The sequence below is a fragment of the Diprion similis genome, chromosome 12 (assembly GCF_021155765.1).
Source record: "Diprion similis isolate iyDipSimi1 chromosome 12, iyDipSimi1.1, whole genome shotgun sequence".
Taxonomy (NCBI): Eukaryota; Metazoa; Arthropoda; class Insecta; order Hymenoptera; family Diprionidae; genus Diprion; species Diprion similis.
The window spans coordinates 8,564,133-8,586,614 of NC_060116.1; the positions used below are offsets into that span (position 1 = coordinate 8,564,133).

At 42.6% G+C, this 22,482-nt stretch overlaps 1 protein-coding gene across 3 annotated transcripts in view; it reads left to right on the forward strand.

The window, feature by feature from the left end:
• The window catches only part of LOC124413689 (myocardin-related transcription factor A-like), a 169,090-nt gene extending 147,381 nt beyond the window's left edge, over positions 1–21,709 (forward strand). For 2 of the 3 annotated variants that reach the window (XM_046894421.1, XM_046894423.1), the window contains 10 exons: positions 10,049–10,114; positions 12,505–12,801; positions 13,230–13,585; positions 13,731–14,015; positions 15,064–15,204; positions 16,562–16,745; positions 16,824–17,123; positions 17,231–17,880; positions 17,965–18,471; positions 18,700–21,709. In XM_046894421.1, coding sequence (XP_046750377.1) covers positions 10,049–10,114; positions 12,505–12,801; positions 13,230–13,585; positions 13,731–14,015; positions 15,064–15,204; positions 16,562–16,745; positions 16,824–17,123; positions 17,231–17,880; positions 17,965–18,471; positions 18,700–19,041 — 3,128 coding nt within the window. In that variant the 3' untranslated portion in view covers positions 19,042–21,709. The remainder of the gene's footprint in view (positions 1–10,048; positions 10,115–12,504; positions 12,802–13,229; positions 13,586–13,730; positions 14,016–15,063; positions 15,205–16,561; positions 16,746–16,823; positions 17,124–17,230; positions 17,881–17,964; positions 18,472–18,699) is intronic. The other variant, XM_046894422.1, reaches the window with a different exon arrangement.
• The last annotated feature ends 773 nt before the right edge of the window (positions 21,710–22,482 follow it).

Below are 22,482 nucleotides of genomic sequence, written 5' to 3' on the forward strand. Positions count from 1 at the left end.
TAACAAAGAAAATGAGTTGTTATATTTTGAATTACGGTCTTGTGAATAAATGAAATTTCTTCATCTACATATTTTATGGGTAATTTTTCGTTTTCCTACAATCAACGCGAATATATCCCTATTTTTAGCGATTCAACGCCAAGTACCGTGTACACGACGATTATTTCGTTCGGTTTATTTTAATACTCGGAATCGAAATCGTGCGTATGATACATTTTTAGCCCGAGTGCAGAGAATATCGAGCTACTTAGAAAAATTTCACAGCGCACGAGTATATACCCTTAAATTATTTCAGATTTAGACTGTCGTTTGCGGCGTACTTATATATATATTACGAGCATGTTTTTTCACCCGGGCGTTTATTTCGTTGGCAGTATTTTTAATATCTATATCCCTTCTCGCTGAGGTACCTCCTCCTCCCCCCTGCACCTAAGGCTTCGCCTTTGCGCACGACAGATATGTCCCCTACTCTCTATTTTTTTCTCTCTCTCTCTCTAAAAACGGGGTTAACAACACCGAAGAGCCATTTATTTGGGGAAATAAATCAGCCCGGATTTTCATGCGTTTTACACGTTACGCAAATCGTTGGCGGTACATTAATCACCCGATTCTGCGTCCGCAACGTCTGCAGGGACCGCGCTGCAGCCTCCGTAATATACCCTCTGCAGGCTCTGATGCACTTACCGCGGAGTGGTTTCCTGCGCCTCGTATAAGTGCGGTAATTCTACGACGGTAATAATAATCGCGAGGTATGGACCGTGTCCGTCGATTGGACAGGCGAAAATATTCTCGACGTCCCGCTTGCGCTTCGAGGAAATTTCCTCCTCCCATGACGCTCCGCCGCCTTTATTACAGTCCATGCGTGCCTGTGGTTTAAGGTGGCACTTCTATCCAGCATCCAGTTTGACCCAAATACGAGACGCCGCAACTTCCTCCGTCCAGCAAGACTTGTTATACGTATAGCATGACGATTAATCTGCTTACTGGGAATTCACATTTCCACCCATTGCGACCAGCGCGTACTTCGAAGAGCTGCACGCTATCTCCGTATTATTATGTTTGATTCTAGGTGAAACCGAGCCACTCTATTCTAACTGAACTAATAAACAACGCGTGGATTTCTCTGGCCGGCGTTTAAAGCACACACTTGGAGGTTCCACGTGTCGTAGCGCTTGATAAATCCACTTTTCGCTTTTCGCTAATGGATCGGTTGGCATATGTAACATAAGCACTTCGCACCTTTCGGTACAGCCTGAACATTGATTATTTTTGTCTTGGAAAACAGAGAATTCATAGCGGAACACAGAGTATTAATATTATTCCTTGATATTGAAGTAAAGGCTGGTTGTATGGGGAAAACAAATATCCCAAAAATTCAACGTCGCGGCAAGAGCCACGAGAAGCTGTGCACACGTGATGTGAAATGTATACGTGAAACTTGATTTCAGGAGAGAAAATTAAATACTCGACCTCCGTAACCTGCCGGAATTCAAGCCGCACGCGTCCAGCTGCCTTTACTCCTTGCGCCAACATACCGGGTGTTGAACGTGAACTTAATCACTCCGATCCGGTACTTTCGTTCAGTGAATTTTCGTGCATCACCGAGCATCGTTTAAATTAATTCTGACGAAGAGAGTTGGTTTTTTGTTTGTTTGTTTTTTTCTGGACCATGGAGCAAAGAGAGCGGCTGGACACGAGAATAAAATTGATCCGGCGAAAGTTAGCGCGCCCGCATGCCGATGGTAGCTGCGAATTAGAAGGCGTGGCATTGGGAGGAGCGAAGAAATTTAATCGAGTTGAGTACATATTCTTACAACCACGCGACGCCGGGCGTCAGACAATCGCTTCGTATGCGTATCGACGCGCCATCGACGCACTAAACGATAGCCCCGGTATAATAAGCCGGGCTCATCAAATTCCTTTCCTACTGTTCTCGCAAAACAATGGCGGGAAATGCGCAACTCAAAATTACTTTGCGAGAATTAATCGTCTGCACAGCGAGCTCGTCAACTATTGATCCCGGATAGTTTACGAATTGCGTCATTGTCACGCGCCTGCATACGGTTATTCATGATTCTTATTTACTCCGATCCATTCTTCGACGTATTCACTTAGTGTGTATTCATCCTTCCATAAAAGAGGTTGAAAAATTGTCTCATCCAAGCCAAAGGCTAACATTGCGATTCGTTTTACAAAGGCGATTTGTTAAAAATTGAACTTTGTGCGATTACACTACAACCGACCGATTTTTGTGCAACAATAATCGCTCCAAGATGAATTTCTCCCGATAAAAATACGATTCTCACGATATCACGATGTACAAATCACAGCTGTATCAATCTCGTCCATATTCACACCTACGGCTGGGTAATGCTCGGGTCGTGAACCCTGTTCAGCAGACGATCGGATATCGCGCGGTGACACAAGGCATACACGAAGGCGTACGTACGCGGAGAATGAATAAATATTATGGATAAAAAAAAATAAAAATAAAAATAAAAAAAACCATATTAATAGCGTGATCAGCGACAGCATACCCTTAATAAATCACAATCTGGCGCTATTGAAGCTGTTTGTGGGTCAGTGGGTGTCATGTGAAATCGCGGTATCACATATGGTACATACATACGTAACGCGACGTAACGCATTTATACATAATATCACACATCGGGCTTTGGGCACAATAGAAAAGTGATGACCGGCTCGAAACTCACTCCATGGACACCGCGGCCAACGAGGAGGTGATCCATGTGTCCGCACCGCGTGATGCAGAGTCCTATAAGAGATGTGGGCACCGTACGTACAGCAGTAACGTGTATGAACTTCCTCGCACCGTCACACGCTCACCTCGGAGCTTGCGCAATCGAAAGTTGAGATTGAAACCACGATTTTGTCACTCAAAGATTAGGAAACCATTTTCGAGCACCTCGGATTAGAGAGATGAATGCGTGCATCCCGCATCATCCCGACTCCGGGTGGCTCTGATGTATCGACAAGCAATAATTGGGCAACGCGTAGCTGCGTAGCGACGACGAGTCGACGATCGGATCGTAAACGTTTCTGCGCCCCGCGACGCGATCGCGCGGACGTTGATCATAAATTATAAATAATTAATGGACGAGTGCGTTTCGCCCCAAAAACTGCAGACATCCGGTCAGAATTCGTAAGTATTATTAGACCGGTCTCGTGTCACGCGAAGCCGATCCCCTGCACCCTGTGACATAACCGATGCTGCTGTAAAGTTTGAAATTTTATCGATGCTCGCTGCAGTGCGGCGTGAAGCCGTCATATTAATGCAGCTTAGCTGCCGACACGGAGACGATAATTAGATCGGTCTCTTAACGGGGATCCGATTTATTATCGAGCTCACGCAACGTGGGGCACGCTACGCGCCAATATACAATCTATATAACGCATCGTCTCAATCTAAAATCTTTTCCTGCAACCTCACAGCGTATTATCCTTGCGCGAGCGTGAATTATAAATTTTCAACAGTCATTCCCAATAACGCTTGCCTGTACCCCGGTGTTACATCGATTGTCGTAAAGAGATCGATCGGTAAATCTTCTGAGAACCGACGCTGCCGTTCTCGTTGCTTTTGTTGTTGTTGTTGTTGTTGTTGTTCCGCTGCTGCTGTTCACAAACGTCCCCTCAATGTCCGATGCGTTAATTAAGAAATCACCTTTCCGATATTGCCGCCCCCTGTGTTACTTAGCAGAATCACGCGTTCTGCATTTTAATGAATCGGCTGTTACCGATTGAAGAGCCGCTCAGTGCCCTGCTCTCTTTGGTCCCGCAGCTGAGTCCACCCCATGGGAATCGAAAGCTTGCCTCGTAGAACTCAGGGACGTCGGGCAACGAGAGAGGGTTTTACCATCAGGACGGTATAATTCACCTAGTTTTCGCGGATTCTCGAAATACTTTCGATGCCAGCGATATCGGTAATTCGACCAGCGTAGGCGATGCGCGTTAGCGCTACCTTCAACATTAGTGGCGTTTGTGGCACGCCGGTCTATTTTAAAGTTTGAAAAATGTCACCGAGTTAGTGGAAAGATAGAAGCGGCGGATAGCGCAATGGGATAATGCGAGTTGGACGAGGAGGTAGTCATAGAACAGAGGCGAACGAACGAACGAGACGGAAGAGACGAAGAGGTCGTCTTCGGCGAAGAGGCGAAGAGGCGAAGAGAAGAGCAGAGAGGACGAGAGACGGTCTCCGGGCAGAGGCAGGCTTTATTTATACCCAAAGCTACGTATTATTGGCTCGCCCCCGCTCGTTGATCTCTGTGTATGTGCCCAAGAAGCACACCGTCTCTCCACTATACCTACTACTTCCATTTTCATCCGGCGTTAATTCTCTCTTTCCCTCTATCTCACGCACTTTCTGTTATCTCTCTTCGGCCGGTGCAGGCTGGGCGAAACTTTAATCGTCGTAAACGCTGTGCGATATACATATATATCGCAACTGTTCGCACGATCAATGGGCCGAGTTGATTACACGAATCCTCAAACGCGGATGTATGCAACCGAGTTCAAAATAGACCCACATATCTCTGCAGTTTAAATTATCCGTCTGACTGGCAGCCTTCCTCCTTCTCTCTCTCTTTCTCTATCCTTCTGTCTCCCGGTTCGCTATCCAACGCAGAACAAAATAAATATCATTCCTCTCTGTCTCTCTGTTTAGTAGGTCGGGGTTTCGATATTGGAAATGGAGAAGATACCCGTAACATAAATATCGTCCATCATCAAAGATAATGGACGAATCGTCGTATCAACTACGCGTTATCGTATCATCAACCGACCGATCGCGGAGGTTGGGAACTTGCTTGTTTTTCTCATCTAATTCCACCGTAACGCACCTACAAACTGTCGGTTCTAACTAATCTTGACGAATCGATACCGCGACAGTCCAAAGTCTGCATGAATGTAGTGGAAAGGAGGAAACGTGTATACTTAAGAATCTAAAAAAGAAGGAGATCCACCATCTATAAATGTCCCACTATACGAGAATTGTGAAAAAGTTTCAATGGTCATAAGCCTCGTAGAAATATCCTCGTAATTATGAAATTAGAAAACACACTTTACCCAAAGCGGGATGTAAAATATTTTTCTTGTCAACTTCTGACGTGACAGAAATATACTCGAGTCGTCGTTGACGATGCTCAAGCTGTTGAGCGGACGACTCAATTGACTATTGTACCTTCTACCTATAAATATACATATACCATATGTATTCACCATCAGAAATGTGACGCTAGTAAACTTAAAATCCGGCTGTTCTTAATAGCGAAATATCTGAGCATGTATGAGAAAAAAGAAAAACTAAATTGCGCACGAGTGCACGGATCGGAGAAAAATTGATGAGAAACGAAAAAGTAATCGACACCTTTTGGAATATAAGGTGAAGAAACAAATCCCAGCTGACTTACGTAGGTATTCAACTATGCGGTGTCCGCTGGCGCTGCGTGGCTTGATTCGTAAAAACTCGGCTGCCGTTGACGCCGGTAGGTTAAGATTCCAGCTAATGATATAGTAACTTCATCTTCTCCCCCGCATGCAGTTGCAGGCATGCGGTTCAGCCGCGTCTCGGCACCCGGGTTACGGCGGGCCTTACCTGGGGTGCGGTGTAGGTATATAATAGAAGCTGCTCGCGAGTCTCGCTTCGAGTTGAGAAATTTGAGAAATTTCTAATTAGCCGCGTAATTATCATCAGTCTTTCTTTCGCATTCCACGGCGCATGTCTCCGCCTCATTCGTATTCGTTCGAGGAATCTTCGACGCGGGATATTCGCCCCTCCTCGCACTGCCCTTGGGAATGCCGCCATTGTATTTGCATTCTATGGCGAGTCTGCTTGTGGCGATATTGCTGCTGTGCATTGCCGACGCTTTATCGCATGTACCATTTGCCCGCGCGTCGAAGATGCTGCTGCTGACCTTCTCCTATTCAGAAGAATTAAACGCTCACGTGCGTTGCCAAAGGGGGGGGTGGAGGGGTGACTCGAAGGGTGTGCGTCGAGAATCGGACTTCCTGAGGTACCGATTCACCTACCGGGCGTGCGATTCCGATTTATCGTTTATCGGATATCTGGAATTGGATATAAGAATTCAATTACCTTCGGCGAATAAGGAAATCTGCATTTTTTATTCTGCAAAATTAATCGACAAGTGTTTAGATAACGAACAAGCGAGATGTGAGATAAATACCAAAAAAAAAAGGACAAGTACATTGCGATTTATCTAAACGCGCCGCGCCCAACGATCGGACCAACTAAAGCCCATGCTACTGCGGCATCTTCTTGTACGTAAATTCCGAGCTTATCGTACACTCGACGGATAAACACAACGCTACCGGGCAATTAAAAAAACCAGCGCTGGTCATTTGTTTTCTTAAGGCGTCACCCTGCGCGGAGCTTGCAGTGTGATTCTTTTTAACGGCAGGTATTATCGAGATGTGTTTTTTCTTTCCTTTTTATTTTATTCTTTTCCGGTTCTTGCTTCATTTGATAACGCAAGACACACGTTTGCAGCCCTGACACGGAAATAAAAGATTTTTACCGTGTATCAACGGGAATATCTTACAAGCAGTTTATATTCGTTTTTCATCGCAGCGACAAGCCTGTCGCCGGGCCAATTAAAAACTTTACCGTACAATACAGTAAAAGTCTTGGCGAAATTCGCGCCAATTTATAGTTCAACTTTTTCACTCTCTACACGTATGAGCGTTTTTTCATACTTTTATTTTTTAATTCTTCTCATCTTTCTGTACACTACTCGCAGGACCATAAAAAAATTAAATAGACAAATAGATTAAATAGACAATAGAGATAACCCTAGGTATGATATACACATATACATATAATTCAGTAAACTTTAACATATCACCGTTGACACTTCAAGGAATGAGAACGATTTAGAAAATTAATAATAGAATAAAATATACATTGAAACGAAGAGAATGAATGGATTTCCATCCCCAGCATCGGTGAACTTCCGGTTGAGAAACACCGGGTATTCACGTGGGTCGTTAGCCGTTCTTCAGATTCACCCAGTACATCGGTTAAGCATGCACACGTGCGTCTCTCGGAGGAGTGTTGTTTGAGCCTTGGCCGCCATGCCACAGCCGCGTTCTCGAACCTCGGCGGAATCGTCGTGAAACTACCTCGGAAACTCCAAGATATGCTGCAACGACTGGAGTAGCGAGGCTGGCCGCTCCTGCAGCGTGTCTCCGAAGCGCTCGTGCCGCTCTGGTCGTTAGCATCTGTCTTCCCTGGACCACCGAGTCGTCTGCCTCGCTCCCTTTCCCGTATTCTTCCTTCTTCCTTTATGTACCCGGAGTTTCTGTCCTCCTTCTTCTTTCCAATATTCTCAGCGTATTTTACACCACCGGACTTTTCACACCTGCGAATTTCTCTCCCGAGGGGTCTTCCACTTGAGTAATCATGATGTCAATGTCATTCGACGTGATTTTCTAATCTACGAAATCACACTAGGTAATTAGTCGTATTGAAATATAATTTTGTGTTAGTAATCATCGTTGGTAGTCGTGAGAAATCGTTTAGAATCTTTGTAATCTTAAGAAATCGTGAGAGATCACTTAATCAGAGTCAAGTTTATTTGACAAGTAATATTTCCCAATCACTCTATAAAATTTGAGCAATCATCTAATATTGTATAATCATGTAAAATTTTAATTTCGATTCACTGCAGATGAACTTAAGAATTCGAGGTTTTACCGAAAAGCACAGATTTATTATTACACCTCAGCATGCGTATTTAAAATATTTACGTTACTCATCGATTCGATGAAGGATTTGATCAGATTGGAATGTACACGGAATCGAGGATTGATGAAGTAAACCACTTCGTAACTGTGGCTCACGTGATTAAACTTACTCGCGACAGATGCGTGTAATCATTTCCCCATAATCTTCGTAACCGATCGTCTCGCGTTCATGGTGTAGATCTGCAAAAAAAAAATATCTCACTCAAGCATACATATAAATGAAGAAAATTTTCGTCTAACGTGAACATTGTTGATTCACAAAAATTTTTATACACATACATCAATTTTATCGTCCGATAGCCTTTGAAGCTGAAATAATATCCAAAGCTCAAAGAGATGAAATGATTCTAATTCACGGAGTTAGAATCGCCCAGTTTTTCATCGCCGATCGTAAGCCGGGTAGAAACTACGCGTGGCGGGAAGCCGCACGCGCGATGCTTCGCTTACGATCGCGATGTTTGTTAACCCTGAGTGAATAAAAAAGCCGGAGGGAATACATCGCGGCCCAGAAACCTGCAGCAAGAGAGAGCAGCTCGGGGTAAAAACGGGCCCTTGTACAAATAATAAAAATAACCGAATTCCAGCGGCGGTTTTCGCCCTCGGTTCCAACCGGCATTTGGTGCTCTCGGAAAAATCCGGTTCTCTCCTTCCTCGGCCGCGAGGCAAAAGCTCGAAGGGTGCGGGGGTGCGCTCGTTATTCCGCCGCGGTAGCTCAGCACGCGCTCGGCAATTCCGCTTTGTCGGTTGCGGGCGTGCCGTGCAGGGTGCAGCAACGCGACATGACACTCGATAACACGTGGTCGACAGGGTCGGGGACTCGACGCATCGCGACGTCGACGTCGCCGTCGAGAAAGGAGAAGAAAGGAGGGAGAACCGCAGTGAGGAAGAGAGACGGGCGGCCTGCCTCAGGTATTTCGTCCGTCGTTCCCACTTTCAATTCAGATTGTGTGATTGAATTGGTCTTATTTTTGCATTCAATTTATGCAATCCCCTCCTCCCACCCTTCGACCATCCACCATCCCCAGAGCGCATGCCGCGCTGCGTGTATTTATAACTCCCGCTCCTTTGTGTGTTAATTTATTGTATAGTTATCAACCGGTCGTCGGACCTGGGAGAGACGACGACGAGACGCGAAGACGTCGAGGCGCTCCCCCAGGGGCCGCGGTCGTCCTGCGGTGACTCTTGCATGCAGAGTTTAAAAGACAGAAACTTCACCGAGGAGTAAGAGAGGAAAAAGTGGGAAGCGAAATGCAGGATTGTCGGTAATTCCGCGATGCTCTTTTATCTTCTTTATCCTATTGCTTATTCGGGTAGGTAATGGTCCCTGTATTTAAATACTCTTCACACGTCCGGATAAATTGAATCGTCCAACAGTCGTTAGTTCCACTTTTTCCGTCAACAATTATTATTATTATTTTTTTTTTTTGCCCTGCAATATGACCGGAAAACTCTTCTTTCTTATATATGTATGAAAAAGTAATCTTTCCGTACCTGAGAAACTCTGCCCACCTCGACGTCAGTCACTTGGATATTTGTTCTGCGATGTGTTCCGTGAGTTGATAAATACGTAAATAAATATATCGGCCTACGGTTGAGGTGTATGTCACGTGTTCCAAGTTCCGTCTTGTTAAAACCCCATGAAACTTCTCACCTAGAAAAGATGTAACGGGCGGCCACTTCGTATATACATATATATAAAAGTGGAATTTCCAAAGTGGTAAAAGCACGGAAAGAAAAAAATACCGAAAGGAAAAAGAATAAGGAAAATGCGAAGAAACAGCTGTTGAAGACGCCGTTTTATATCGTCCGAAGCCAGCATTTGTTCGTTCGTTCCTTGAACCCCGAAAAATCTTCTAGTTCCCTCTTAGTTCTCCTTTTCCCGAAGAGCGTACAAGCCCGCCATATGGACTGGTTTATTCGGTACACGGAAAGAAAATACCACATCTTAAGCAAAGCCCCGGGTCTAAGTGAGACCAGCTTTGATCTGTCGTTTTTATATAGAACGTGTGAGATTCCGCGGCTGTCGGTCATTCGTCAAGAGTAAACAAAATATCCGGCTGAGAGAATAAAAAAAAACAAATAAACAAATAAATAAAAAATAAAAAATAGAAAAATTTATAGATTAGCTAAAATTTGTAGAAATCAATTTTTCATTCGTACGAAATTAGCACTTTTGGATCAAATTTATCAACTCGCCACGGTTATCAGGTGCGTTGAAATCACGCGTAGATAAATATCATATTAAATATTCTTGCTTTTTCTGTTGCAGCGTTGAAGGTGAAGCTGATGCTGAGGCGGCCTATAAACCAGCTGGTCGCCCAGGGTATCATGCCACGTAAGTACACCACGATTTATCTCATTTGTAAATTCGCTCTTTCATTCTAACACGTAAATCTTCAATTGCGTTCACTCGACAGACTGCGCAGACTCGCACTCCGACTTTTATACGACTCGCAAGCTGTCTCACGGTTCAGCTATACCGCAATAAAGAGAGTTATTTTTGCGATAACCGAGCGTAACTTGGCTGATATAACGGTGAAATTTTTTCGAGTTTATTATAAATTTCAGTCGAGCTGCTTATGGCTGCTGATTTTTACACTCGTTTCTCACCTCGCGGATTCCGTCAACGTTTGAATAGGTTGGTGGATTCTGTTGCCCTATCGACGCTACCTAATCGCTTGATGAAAGAAGAACCGCGTTTTTTACTCTCAATATTCTTTGTCCCCGGTTGTTTGTTTCACCGTTTTTCATGCCATGTCGCTTAGGTCCACTCCATCGATCCATTTACCACTTAATTGCAGCTTGATTGCCAATAACTCGCTGACCGAGCATATAAACCTGAATAACTGGGACATGCGTTGAACGAAACGTCAATTATCAGCCACGTGTGGCCTGTTAATTAACTGCCGATTACAAATCATGTTTTTCTTCAAACACTGCACCAGTTTATTGTCATTTTTCTCTCGGATCTTTGATCGCCGACAAGGTCGTCGCATTCCATTTTCTGTTTTTTCTTTTATCTTCATTTTTCGTCAACTACATGTATCTGCGATCGCATCTGCGAAAAGACACAGGTGACTCGAGTACGTACAATAATTTATAACTTCAGATTATCAATCTCCAAAGTTTCTTTCCTTCTTCGCCTGCGTAGGTAATGCATCACGCGGTCTGTCCTTTCATTCCTTCAATTATGTAACGCCAAGTATTTTTGTAACTCTCTATTTTTGTATAATACTGCAGTTAAAATATCCTAGTAATGGCTAAAATTGGATATACTCATATATCAACACGTACGTTTCGTTGATAATTTCGCATATACTTATTTAATGTTGTTCAATTGCCACTCGAGCTCGCGTTCTCGAGTAGTTAGTTGGATGCATACCACCGACTTATATCTGCGTTGCTAGAACGAAATTCATCAAGCCCCTGTGGAGAATAAAAATCAAAAGCAAAAAAAAAAATCAAACAATTCGCCATCGTAATTCCGTCTCCATCCTGTGTAGCTGGAGAAAAAAGAATAATGCAAAAGAGATGGTAATTAAGAACGATCTTCCAAAAGCCACTTATATATTTCTTTTCAATTAGCCAGTTACTTACGATACAAAGCATTTGATCTCTGACGTGGAAAATGATATAAAGTTCGCAAAAACTCTACGGGGTGAAAAGATTTCTCAGAATTCTGTAATTGGCAAGATAAAATATGAAAATGGCTTCGTCTCGAAGTAGGATATTACGGTATATGTATAGCTAAGGAAAAGTGTCGCGAGTGATATAAAATTATAAATTGCCTGATAGGCGTGATGCGATTTAACTCGTCGTACGGACCTTCAAGTGCCGTGCATTATTGCAACGGGCGGCTGCAGGCAGCATCGCCGCGTCTGCAACAGGATTTAATTCAAAAGATTATAATCGTAAACACCTTTAGCAAGGGGGCAACGTCTGGACACGGCATGGCGTAATTATTTGGGTCACGCGCTGAAATATTATTCTTGTTACTGTCCTCGCGTGTTTATAGCACCTGATATATATAATCCTCCAGGCTGATGGAAATACAGCGCCTGATATAAGCTGCATGGATAGAAATTCTCTCGCCGTTTGACTTCTTTTGCAAAATTTTATTTCGTTCTTCGTTTCTTTTTTTTTCTTTTCTTCTTTTCTTTTCCTCACTTTCTTTCATATCCTTCTTTCTTTCTTCTTCGTTTATGATATGCCAGTCGCAATCAAAGTCGTCAATGTCTTCTTGCAGCCACCGTTTCTCTTTTTTTCTGCAGACCTCGTGCCAAGATCTGCGACGTTAATTGAAATGAAAGATGCGTTTTACGTCACAGGCATAACGGGGGTAAGACTCGGAGCAGGATACTCGGCGGTATATGTATAGCTGCTCGTCAAGACCCGAAACGCCGCGAATAGAGTGATTTTAACTAATGGTGAAACTCGTGGCTACCTTCGCAAACTGGATCGCTTATTTTCGGAAGATTTCCCGAATAAATAGATTATCACAGGTGCCATGGCTATAACGCGAAGTATATATAGTACTACATGTGTCTTGTGTATCCACAACGGGATCTGTAGAGTAGAAGATGAATAAATATAAAAAAAGGGACAGGAAGTAGAAGCCGGGGGACAGCTGCGATGAGTCTTGCAATCATTTTTTTTCCATCTTCAAGCCAATTATCCTGAGTGCGAAAACACGCGAGATTATGGATGTCCCGTTTGGCGTTACAGCTCTCAAAACACCGCCGGCCTTCCACGAGCAGCGAAAGCAGTTGGAAAGAGCGAAAACCGGGGACCTTCTCAAGGCGAAAATTCAGCAGAGACCCGGCCGGGAGGAGCTGGTAAGGCAGCACATCCTCGAAGATGTTGGACACGTGGACCCGAGCCTCGCTGAGAGACAGCGAATGCTCAAGAAGGCGAGACTGGCCGATCAACTCAACGACCAGCTCAGCCATCGACCCGGTCCATTGGAGCTTATACAGAAGAACATCCTTCACACGGAAGAACCGATCGAAAGAGCGGTCAAAGGTTCGCCTTGTCTCCTATTATCCCACACGTCTGATTTGCCTGACCTAAATATATATCCCTTTCTTGCGCCAATTATCGTCTGATTAACTTCTTATTGTTCTCTTTCTTGTACGATAATTTCAAATTCGCGGTGTATCAGCATGTAGCTTCATACTATCTTGCGTTATTACACATATATACGTATTCTTTGAAAGTTACACAAGAAGCTTAACTCGCTGAACGAGAACCCAGTTCCGAACAATTTATTACCTTGAGCTGTTTGAGTTTATTATATGCGACAATAAGGAACCGCGCAACGTACCAACATATCTTATGCAAATAGTTTTATATAAACTGAACACGTTCCTCAATTCTTCTACACATTTTACAAAGCAGAAGAAATAAATGAACGAAACGAACCTTTGACTAACATCATTCCGCTTTTGCAGAGGGTCACATCCCCTTCAAAGCGACGTGCGAGGGTCAAGTAACGAAACCGCAGCATCCGGACCACTACATCACCTTTGAGGATGACTCCCAAAGTTCGGAAGGCGCTCCTTCGCCCCAACTCGACGCCCGCACCGACGTCCTCGAGACCGCAGCGGCGTCCGCGGGTATCGTTACCGTCTCTTTGAGCATCCCCACAACCGGCGGCGCGGTGGTGGTCACCTCGACGTCCCCCGTTTTTCAGCAAGCTGCTAATACGGAACCGACGATACAAACCTTCGCCGATCTCTGCAGCAGCGTCGTCGGGACCCAACAGCAGCAACAGAGTCAGCAGGGTCAGCAGCATGCGTCGACGCAGGTAACGCTTTTTTTCAAATCGTCATTTACTCCGCCAGTTGGGTGTTTGTTATTATTTATGCGAACGAAAATTTTCATACCGGTTACAAGGAAAAAAAAAAATTTAGTCCCAACTCAATCGCATCGTCAATTTCAATTTGTTTCAGGCTAGTCAAACGGCTGTGCCGACGACTACGCTTCTTCCCCTGGCGCCGGCGCCGAGTCCAATGTCTCTTGGATCCACAACCTCCAGTCTAAGTCCGCTATCGAACATCTCGATCGCTTCACCCCCGGCGCCTCCTCCAGCTGCCATAACGCCGAGGCCCCAGCCTAGTCCCATCGCGGCCTCGACGTGCCAAAGAAGTGACGCTCCTGGCAAGGATAAGAACAGGAAAAAATCAAAGACCAAAAGCCAGCCGAAGACTCGTACCATCAAATTTCACGAATACAAGGTAAGTCGACCCGCTGTAAAAGTGTATCTTTCCTCCGATTATCTATATAGTTGTAAGATAGATTGCTAGATAGTTGATAATTATCGCACACGTTTCTGAATATTACTGTAGGTTTGTTCAATTTTTTTTTTCTACTCATCTTCCTATCGGTATTATGTAGTCGATAGATCCGGATGTCAGAAATTAAATACGATATATGTACCACATACGGTGGAACGGTTTTTTCTTCTTGAAAAATTATTCAATGCATGAAGGCTTGTTGGAGAGTGTTGTGCTACTAACACCGCGGGGAAATGAGAAGTACAAAAAATGGTGAAAAATAAAGGAAAGAAAGTATGGAAATGGTTCATTTTTTTCATTTTTTTTTCATTTTTATTTTTTGTTTTTATTAAACCTAAAATAAAGAACCACTCGAAGGTGGTGGCCCCGCAATGAATCTTCGCCGAAGAGTTGAGATAGTATCGAGTGATTAACTCGCTCTCGCGCACTCTCAGCGCGGTCCACCTCGTTAGCTCCGAGTAATTCAAGCGCTAATTGCACTCAAGTTCGTGCGGCCGTCACTGTCGGGATGTGTAAGTCGACGCGTCAAGCCTCCGTGCCAAGCGTTTCCGAGGCCTCGCGTCAAAGTCCGGATACAGGAAGTGTATGAAGCTCAACGAATCTCGATTCATACTAGACCACGATGAGCCCGCGCCGTTTCATTCACATTTTACATATTATTTCACCCATGCCAATAAGTAGTAGCTACTATGAACCTCCGGACGAATTTGATCTCTCGCAATCACCAGTTGCGGTTTTTTTTTTCTTTTTTTTTATCAACTATCTTATCACTTCCAATTTGATGTTTTCCGTACGATTTCTCGTTCTCGAGTATTAATCATTTATCTACATGTAGTCTGACATGCATTGTATAATATTGTTTCTTATTGTGGAAAACTTTGTCGCCCTCCCGTCTCCTGCCTGTAACATCTGATAATAAGTAGTGGGCTACTTAGAGCTGGAGTACTAATGACTAATAACTAATGCCCAGCGGTAAATGTTGTCTTAGGGTCCGCCCAATGCGCAAAAGTCTTCGGTGTCGTCTGCCGCCGCGGCGCTAAGCTCCGCGACGCCCGGCGAGACGAGCTACGAGCTGCTCCTACAACAGCAGCAGCTCTTCCTGCAGTGGCAGCTCGAATGGCAGCACAAGGTACTCGCACGACATCCAAACACACATACACATGCCGACCTCCCCACACCCCCTTTTAACAAAAAATAATAAACAGTAATCCGTGTACCCTGTCATCACATCTACCTATACCGATCTTTACCGACGGAGCAATGCGCTGAACCCCAAATCGCAGACTGATATCTGATCTTACATATTTTGAGGAGTGAAATTCGGAATTTTTATTGCTAATCTATGTATACATACGAATTGTATATTATAACCTAATAGAAAAGTTAAAAAATATAATTATCATAGTCTTATTACGTTATTCTTACCTGAGACTTGCGCATTGCTTTTGTCTGGATTTCGAAAACTTTACAGATTCCATGTTATTTCTAGTTTTTTTATTTGTTTTTTTTTGTTAGTATCGTAATTCTTATCTGATTATACACACTTGAAATATGAGATTTATTTTACGTACAGATGATAATTGCCCAAATTAATGGAACTTAACGTTCATTTCAAAGTTTAAACATAGATCTATATCGGAGGTAGGCTTTCTCTCATTGCGCGTAACTCATTCGAACATAATAAGGATCTAACACATCGGAAATCAAAGACGCCGTCTGGTGAAAAGAAATATATGAATACTAAAAAATAATCGTATTTAAAATCAACTAAATATAATACAATACGAGCATGTGAGTTTGCACTAAGTTTTTTTTTACTTCGATATTGTTAAAATTCACCTAAAACTATCAGCCGATTACTATTTTCAACAATGCAATGCTGCTTATTCTCGACCACGTGCTAGATCCCTATGTGCAAGAAACAAATTAGCGCTTTTGATGTAACACAGTGTTACACGATTTTATCGAATTTTTGGAAATTGAGGATCGAAGCGAGAGAGAATCGAAGCATCTCCGTTCGTCGATGCGGCTCAAACTATATTCCCCAGAGATTTGGAAATTGCTTTTAAATGTTGATATTAAAATTAAAATATTAGATACGTTAAAAATGGTAACAAAGAACAAAAATTAAAAAAAAAAAAAAACATGTACAAGCCCACTAATATCGCTTTACCATATAACAGCAACTATATTTTGGGCAGTTAATACCTCGCCAGACACACACTTTAATATAATATACGTTAACATATTTCTTCTTCGGTATCGCTGTGTTAATTTTATTCAACGAACAATGTGTGTTGGTTTTCATCTCTCCTTCTTTCCTCTTCATTTATTAATTATTTGTCTACTTTTAATTGAGACTCGGAACTACATCGGTCGCGAGAACATTAGTACTGAATCCCGCGGTAGTCTTGCTTCCCATCGTTTAACTCGTCACGTATTCAATAAGTGATCGCAAAGTAAATGTATTCCACTTCTCCTCACAGTACCCGCAAATCATACTGCCAGCTGCCCAGAAGCCACTGTCGTTGACGAGTAGCGGAGCCAGTGACGCGGGAAGCGTAAGCGGAGGTAGCGTTAACGCTCCCAGCCCTGCGCCGTCTAATGCGTCGACGAATCCTTCGGAGCAACCGCCGTTGAGGCCTTTGGGAAAGCTGGAAGACATGAAAGGTGAGCTAGAAAACTTGACTCTTTATCATTTTTCGTACTGAACTTAAATTCATAATTTTTTTGGAATCCATTTTTCAGTGAGCGACCTCAAGGTGGAGTTGAAACGCCGCAACCTGCCCGTGTCGGGATCAAAACCTCAGCTAATCGAGCGGTTGAAACCCTTCACGGAATCATCTAGCGTCAACTCAACATCTAATTCAAACGGCCCTCACGTCACACATATGGGACACATCCTGATGGACACCCCGGGCCCGATGACGTCAGACGAATCAAGTTCTCACGCAAAAAGTCCGGGATCCCCGATCAAGGATGAACCAAATAGCCCAAGAATGGATTCGCCGCCTGGGAGTGAACACGACGATCCGTCGAGTCCACCAGGTAGGCACATCCCTTTTCCCGAATTCTCATCTTATGGAATGCAACCATAAAAATTTGTATCCATTTTCGACGACACTAGTTTCTGAACCATTTCGCGTATTTTTCAGGCGACGACATCATCAAAGAACAGCGTAGGCGAATCGAGGAACTCCAGCGAGAATTATACAAGTCCCAACAGCAGCTGCAACAGATTAAACAAACACAGCCAGCTGTGCGGGCTGAGAAACTTGTTCTTCAACAGCACATACAGAACAAGATGCAGCAGCAACAGCTCGCTCTCCACCTCCAACAGCTGCAACATCTCCAGCAACAACAGCAAAGTCAGCAACAACAGCACCAGCAACAACAAAACCAACAGAGTCAGCAACAGACGCAACAGCAACACGCCACTTTCCAACAGCTCAATGCTAAAGCCAGCCTAGCAGCCTTCCTTCAAGCACAGCCCAACAACACAGCTGCCATTCTAGATTCTGCAACCTTGACAGCAATCAACAACAAAAAGAATCAAGCCAAAAACAACGCCACCGTTCAATTACCAACCGCGATCGTTCTTAATTTAGCTAAACCCACTAAGTTGAACGGTTCTTTGATCGGCGCTTTAGTTGCTCAGGCCCAGGCGCAAGCGCAAGCTCAGCAACAGCAGCAACAGCAACAGCAACAGCAACAGCAGCAGCAGCAGCAGCAGCACCAGAATATTAATACTGAAGAGAGCAAACCACCTCCACCCCAATACGATGAAGCCGCTAAGTTGCTCAAGGTACCAAAGATGTTATTTAAATTATTTTGTGAAAATCATTCACTCGTAATACTCGATTGTTCAACATTCTTTTTTTTCTTCAAGGTGAAAATCGAACCCGTACAGCAAAAAAGTCATATTAAAAGCCAGGTCGTCGACGACGTATTGGAAATTCTTATTAAAAACGGTGAGCTACCACCCAGCGCTGCTCAGGATCCTGCAACGCCGACGACTCCGAATCGGCAGTTGCCTCAAAACCTGGTCTTCACAGCGCCGGCCGATAGCCCCACACAATCTATCGTTTTCACAGCTACGAGTCCCATTAGCCCAATCAGTCCGATAGCTATGGAGGTCTCGCAAAGTAGCTGCCCATCGCCACCTGCTCCGCCTCCCCCTCCCCCACCACCCCTGCCGCTAGCAACATTCTCCGTACAATTACCGACTACACTGCAACAGGAGGAAATCCCATCGTTCAGCGCTGACCTTCTCACGTCTGGGACAGAACTCGACGCGGCAATGTTACTCAGCCCTCAATCTGTGCAGCAAGGTTCTCCGGATCCGCAGCCCCCGCAGGAAGTAACTTCGTCGGATAATGCTAATCTGGACTTGAAGGTGAATATTTACAAAATCTTTGAGAATTGCCAACAAACTTTTATGTCAACCACATATTACTGTTGAAAGGAAATATTTGTTTACAAACCATAGCAAAGCCAATGTGAATACAATAATTTGTTTAATTTTCAATGACCTGATATTTTCGAGAAAAACTGTTCTACAATATTTTTCAAGCTCACTATCGAATCTTTTCTGACATTGGTTGCTCATGTGGTTTTCCTTCAGGAATTGGGTCTTGATCTGGAAACTTTGGATCCGATGGATTTTGGACCACTGGACTGTGATCTCGGTGTGAAAATGGAAACTCCGCAGGAGCTGATGGATATCGGTGACATGCCCATGGATATGGATGACCCGGATTGGCTAGATTCCCTGATGCCTCAGTCTCCGGTAACCAGTATTCATCATCCAACACCACCACCTACTCAGTCTTCAGCGCCTGACCTCTACGATCCATTGTTTGCGAATAGTCAGGACCCCTTTGATCTCTTTAACATGGAAGATTCCGACTTCAAAATGTCTGCCGATCTTTCGTTGACCTGGGATAAGGGTGACTTTGCTACCTAGCAAGAAATCTGCCTCTGGGAATCGGCTTTGTGTACTTAAAAGTGAACAATTCTCTCGAAATAAGGCTGGTGTCTTTTAAAATTCTAGCGCGTTTCGGAAAGTTTGTCGTAAAACGAATCATTTGAACGATTACCGCGGCCGCTCGTCTGTCTAGACCTTGCAAGATTGATTTATTATTAATTTTCATATTTCCGCCATGAAGCTATCGGCAATATTTCGAATTAGCCACAAGCGAGTTGGTAATTTGGAGGGGGGTTGAAATGTTCGATAATAAATTGTGTGATCCAGAGTAAACCTGAAAATATATCGGTACAAAAAAATATACGCGTTACGCTAGTAGACGAGTGGGGAATGACCCAAAACATCCTGTAAATGTAACCAAACTTTGCGTAACGAACTTTTCACATGAAATGCGCTGAGCATACCTGATTAATTAGTTTAGCTTAAGCTAAAAGTATACTTAACACGTGAAGAGCTTAAGTGGAACTTATCACTTATAATAAACAAGTACGAATAGATCCATTTATAAATTAACGAGGTAATTTACAACCAACAGAGCCTTATCTTTGAATTTTATCAAAACTAGAAACGTTGTTTTCTACGTAGATAAACATCATGCAATTAAAGTTGTGACTCTGACTAAACAATGGCAAGGATCCAAGTTTGACGAGATGAAAAAAGATATTAAAACTGTACTGAATGAATCATGAAGCGAAGCAGTACCGAAAGAGCAATGATTGAATACGTTCTTATTCGATAACTGTTCGCAATGGAACTTTGATACACTTACGAAATGTTTATCAATGATTCCAAAATTCTCCAAAGAGTCCTTTAAAACATTTTAGCTAGCTCTACTACCCAGTTCTATACTATCCTACGTCGTGTGCTGCTTGACTTTTAACTGCAGATAGCGTGTGTGCTAAAACTACATATTGAATATAGCGTCGTCTGAACTTTACCATAATCGTAATATAACCGCATAATATAAAGAATTAATATAATATTATAATTATAATATAATGTAAAATATACATAAATCATATCTGTCTGTAGCCAAAAGCCATCTATTTCAGCGCTAATTTCGCAGATTGATTTCTAAAATTTTTGTTCAATACGTCAAATCAAAGTTATTGTAAGCGAAAGAAACGGATATACCTAGTTTTCAAATTTTAGGCTAACTACCATCTTTTAACACTATAAAAAAAAATACCACTGTCAGTAATTGAAAATCCGTATTTTCTTCGTCTTTCCTGGTTTTTCCCTGAAATTATGATACAACGAGCCTAGATTGATGATGGCTTTTAGGTGCAGATACGTATTGCTAAGCCAGAGCATGTGATGTTAGGAAATACATACGTATATTATAACCAATAGTAACCCCCCTGCGAGAGTGCGATGCGGCTAGTATTTTCGTATTTTGTCGTTTTGTGACATTCCATGTTTTCAAACTCAAACGAACGAGAAAGACGCCAGTAGAAAAAGGCGTCACGACGCGAAAATCGAGATGCGTCGCCTGTCTGGTGATCATGCAAACGATCGAATAAGTGACGGACTGACTGACTGACTGACTGAATGAATGAGTGAACCATCGGGTGAATGAATAAATGTGTAAGTGATAAAAGTATGGAAATAATAAAGTATATTTGGAGTGAGTTACGGTGCTACTAAATACTAACTAATTAGGCGTGCATAGAGCCAAATTTGGCGAAATATGCGTTAGGAATATTTTTTAAAAATATCTTTTACAAAGATAATTGAATACAGCAACGTAATGTACACACGATTGTGTACTATTGAACGTCATTGTGGGTGATGGCAGCTGAACCTTGTAATCTGCCGATCATTAAAGCAAATAACCAATCGAACAGCGGCGCTTTGGGAATTCAAAGGAAGCTCTAATCAAGCACAGCTCGTTGGGTAAAACTTAACGCAAACATTCTCAATATCAAAGAAACAGCCAAAAGCAACATTCCAAACATTCATATACAGTCAGCCCAGCGGCTTCAGGCGGTGAGGGACGCCATGTTCCGGCAAAGTCACGAAATGAACCAATTTCACATGCTTGTGTTTGGAGAAATCAAAAACACAGGTTTGCATCTAATTGTGTAAATTTGGAAAGAAAATTGAAAAAAATAATTGTCCAGTAATTAAAAGTCAGATTCATCTCAAAATGTTGTCGCATTAATAAGAAATACTTGAAAAAAATAAATCTCGTCCGGGAGTTAAAGTTGAAACAAACAAAATAATAAAATTACATTGGAACATGGTACAGCCTTGGAACCGAAAGTGCCAAACCCACCCTTGCCACTACATCGACATCGCCTCATTACTCATCACCACACGTTGCCATGACAATAAGCGTTTATTGTTCTGTAAAATATGTAATATAAAGAAATCGCATAAAAATGCGCTAGACGTAATATGATTTTTTTTAGCAGTAAGCATTGTGCAGCCATTTGAAATGGCCGATTGTACTAAGATTGAAAAAAAAAACAATTAATATGTTATAAAACGACTATTCTGTAGTACGGTTTTGTATGTTATTATGGAAATAGTAATTATGTTAGCCGTAATCATTAAACAATTTATTGATGATTAATTTGTAATCTACAATTTGTTAGGCTGTGCGAATCTGGTAGTCTGTTGTGAGATGTGTGGTTTAAGGAAAGAAAAAAAAACAAGCATAGAATTGTTTCAATATAGCGTTTTGTGAATTATAATGTTTTGTATGAGCATGCGAGCAAAACGGTTTCGTTAAGCAATATTTGAATTATTGTAATGATATTTTAAGTAACATCGTAATTATTGCTAGAGAGAGTGTTATTTATTTTTATTTGTTGCAAATTTATCGATTGCCTTCCATTTGAGTATACATAAAATAAAAGATATTGGCTAAAAGTTAGCATATATTGTATATTCAATCCCACTTTCATCAAATTTCTTGCTTTGCTACAATGCACGAGTTCAAATCATTTATCTTCTACATGTCCAGGTGTTGAGTATTTTTGGGGTCGCCATTTCGTCAAAATCGTCGGTAACAGATTTTTGCATACAATATTCTGGCATTTTCACTTATGTTTGTTACAGAAATGAACGGCTTATTGATTTCATCTCTCGTCTTTTACAAAAGAATATTGGAAGCTTCGAAAATACACATTAGCTGTAGATGCGGATTCGTCAATTGTGGCAAGCAGAATGACATGTGATTCTGTAGTCAACGGTATACCTATCTTGCAATATTCCGACGTAATTTTGCGAGAAAAATCTATTCAGCGCAGTCCCAGTACACTGCAAGCAACGCCTTCAAAGTTACAGGCAAAAAACTGCTTATTTTCAGTTTTCTGAGTTCCTGGCGGTCCAAATACTCTAGGTAGAGTCATACTAATCGATTCCGAGACAAAAAATTCTCGACTCCGGAAATCACGGAGAAACTAAGGCTAA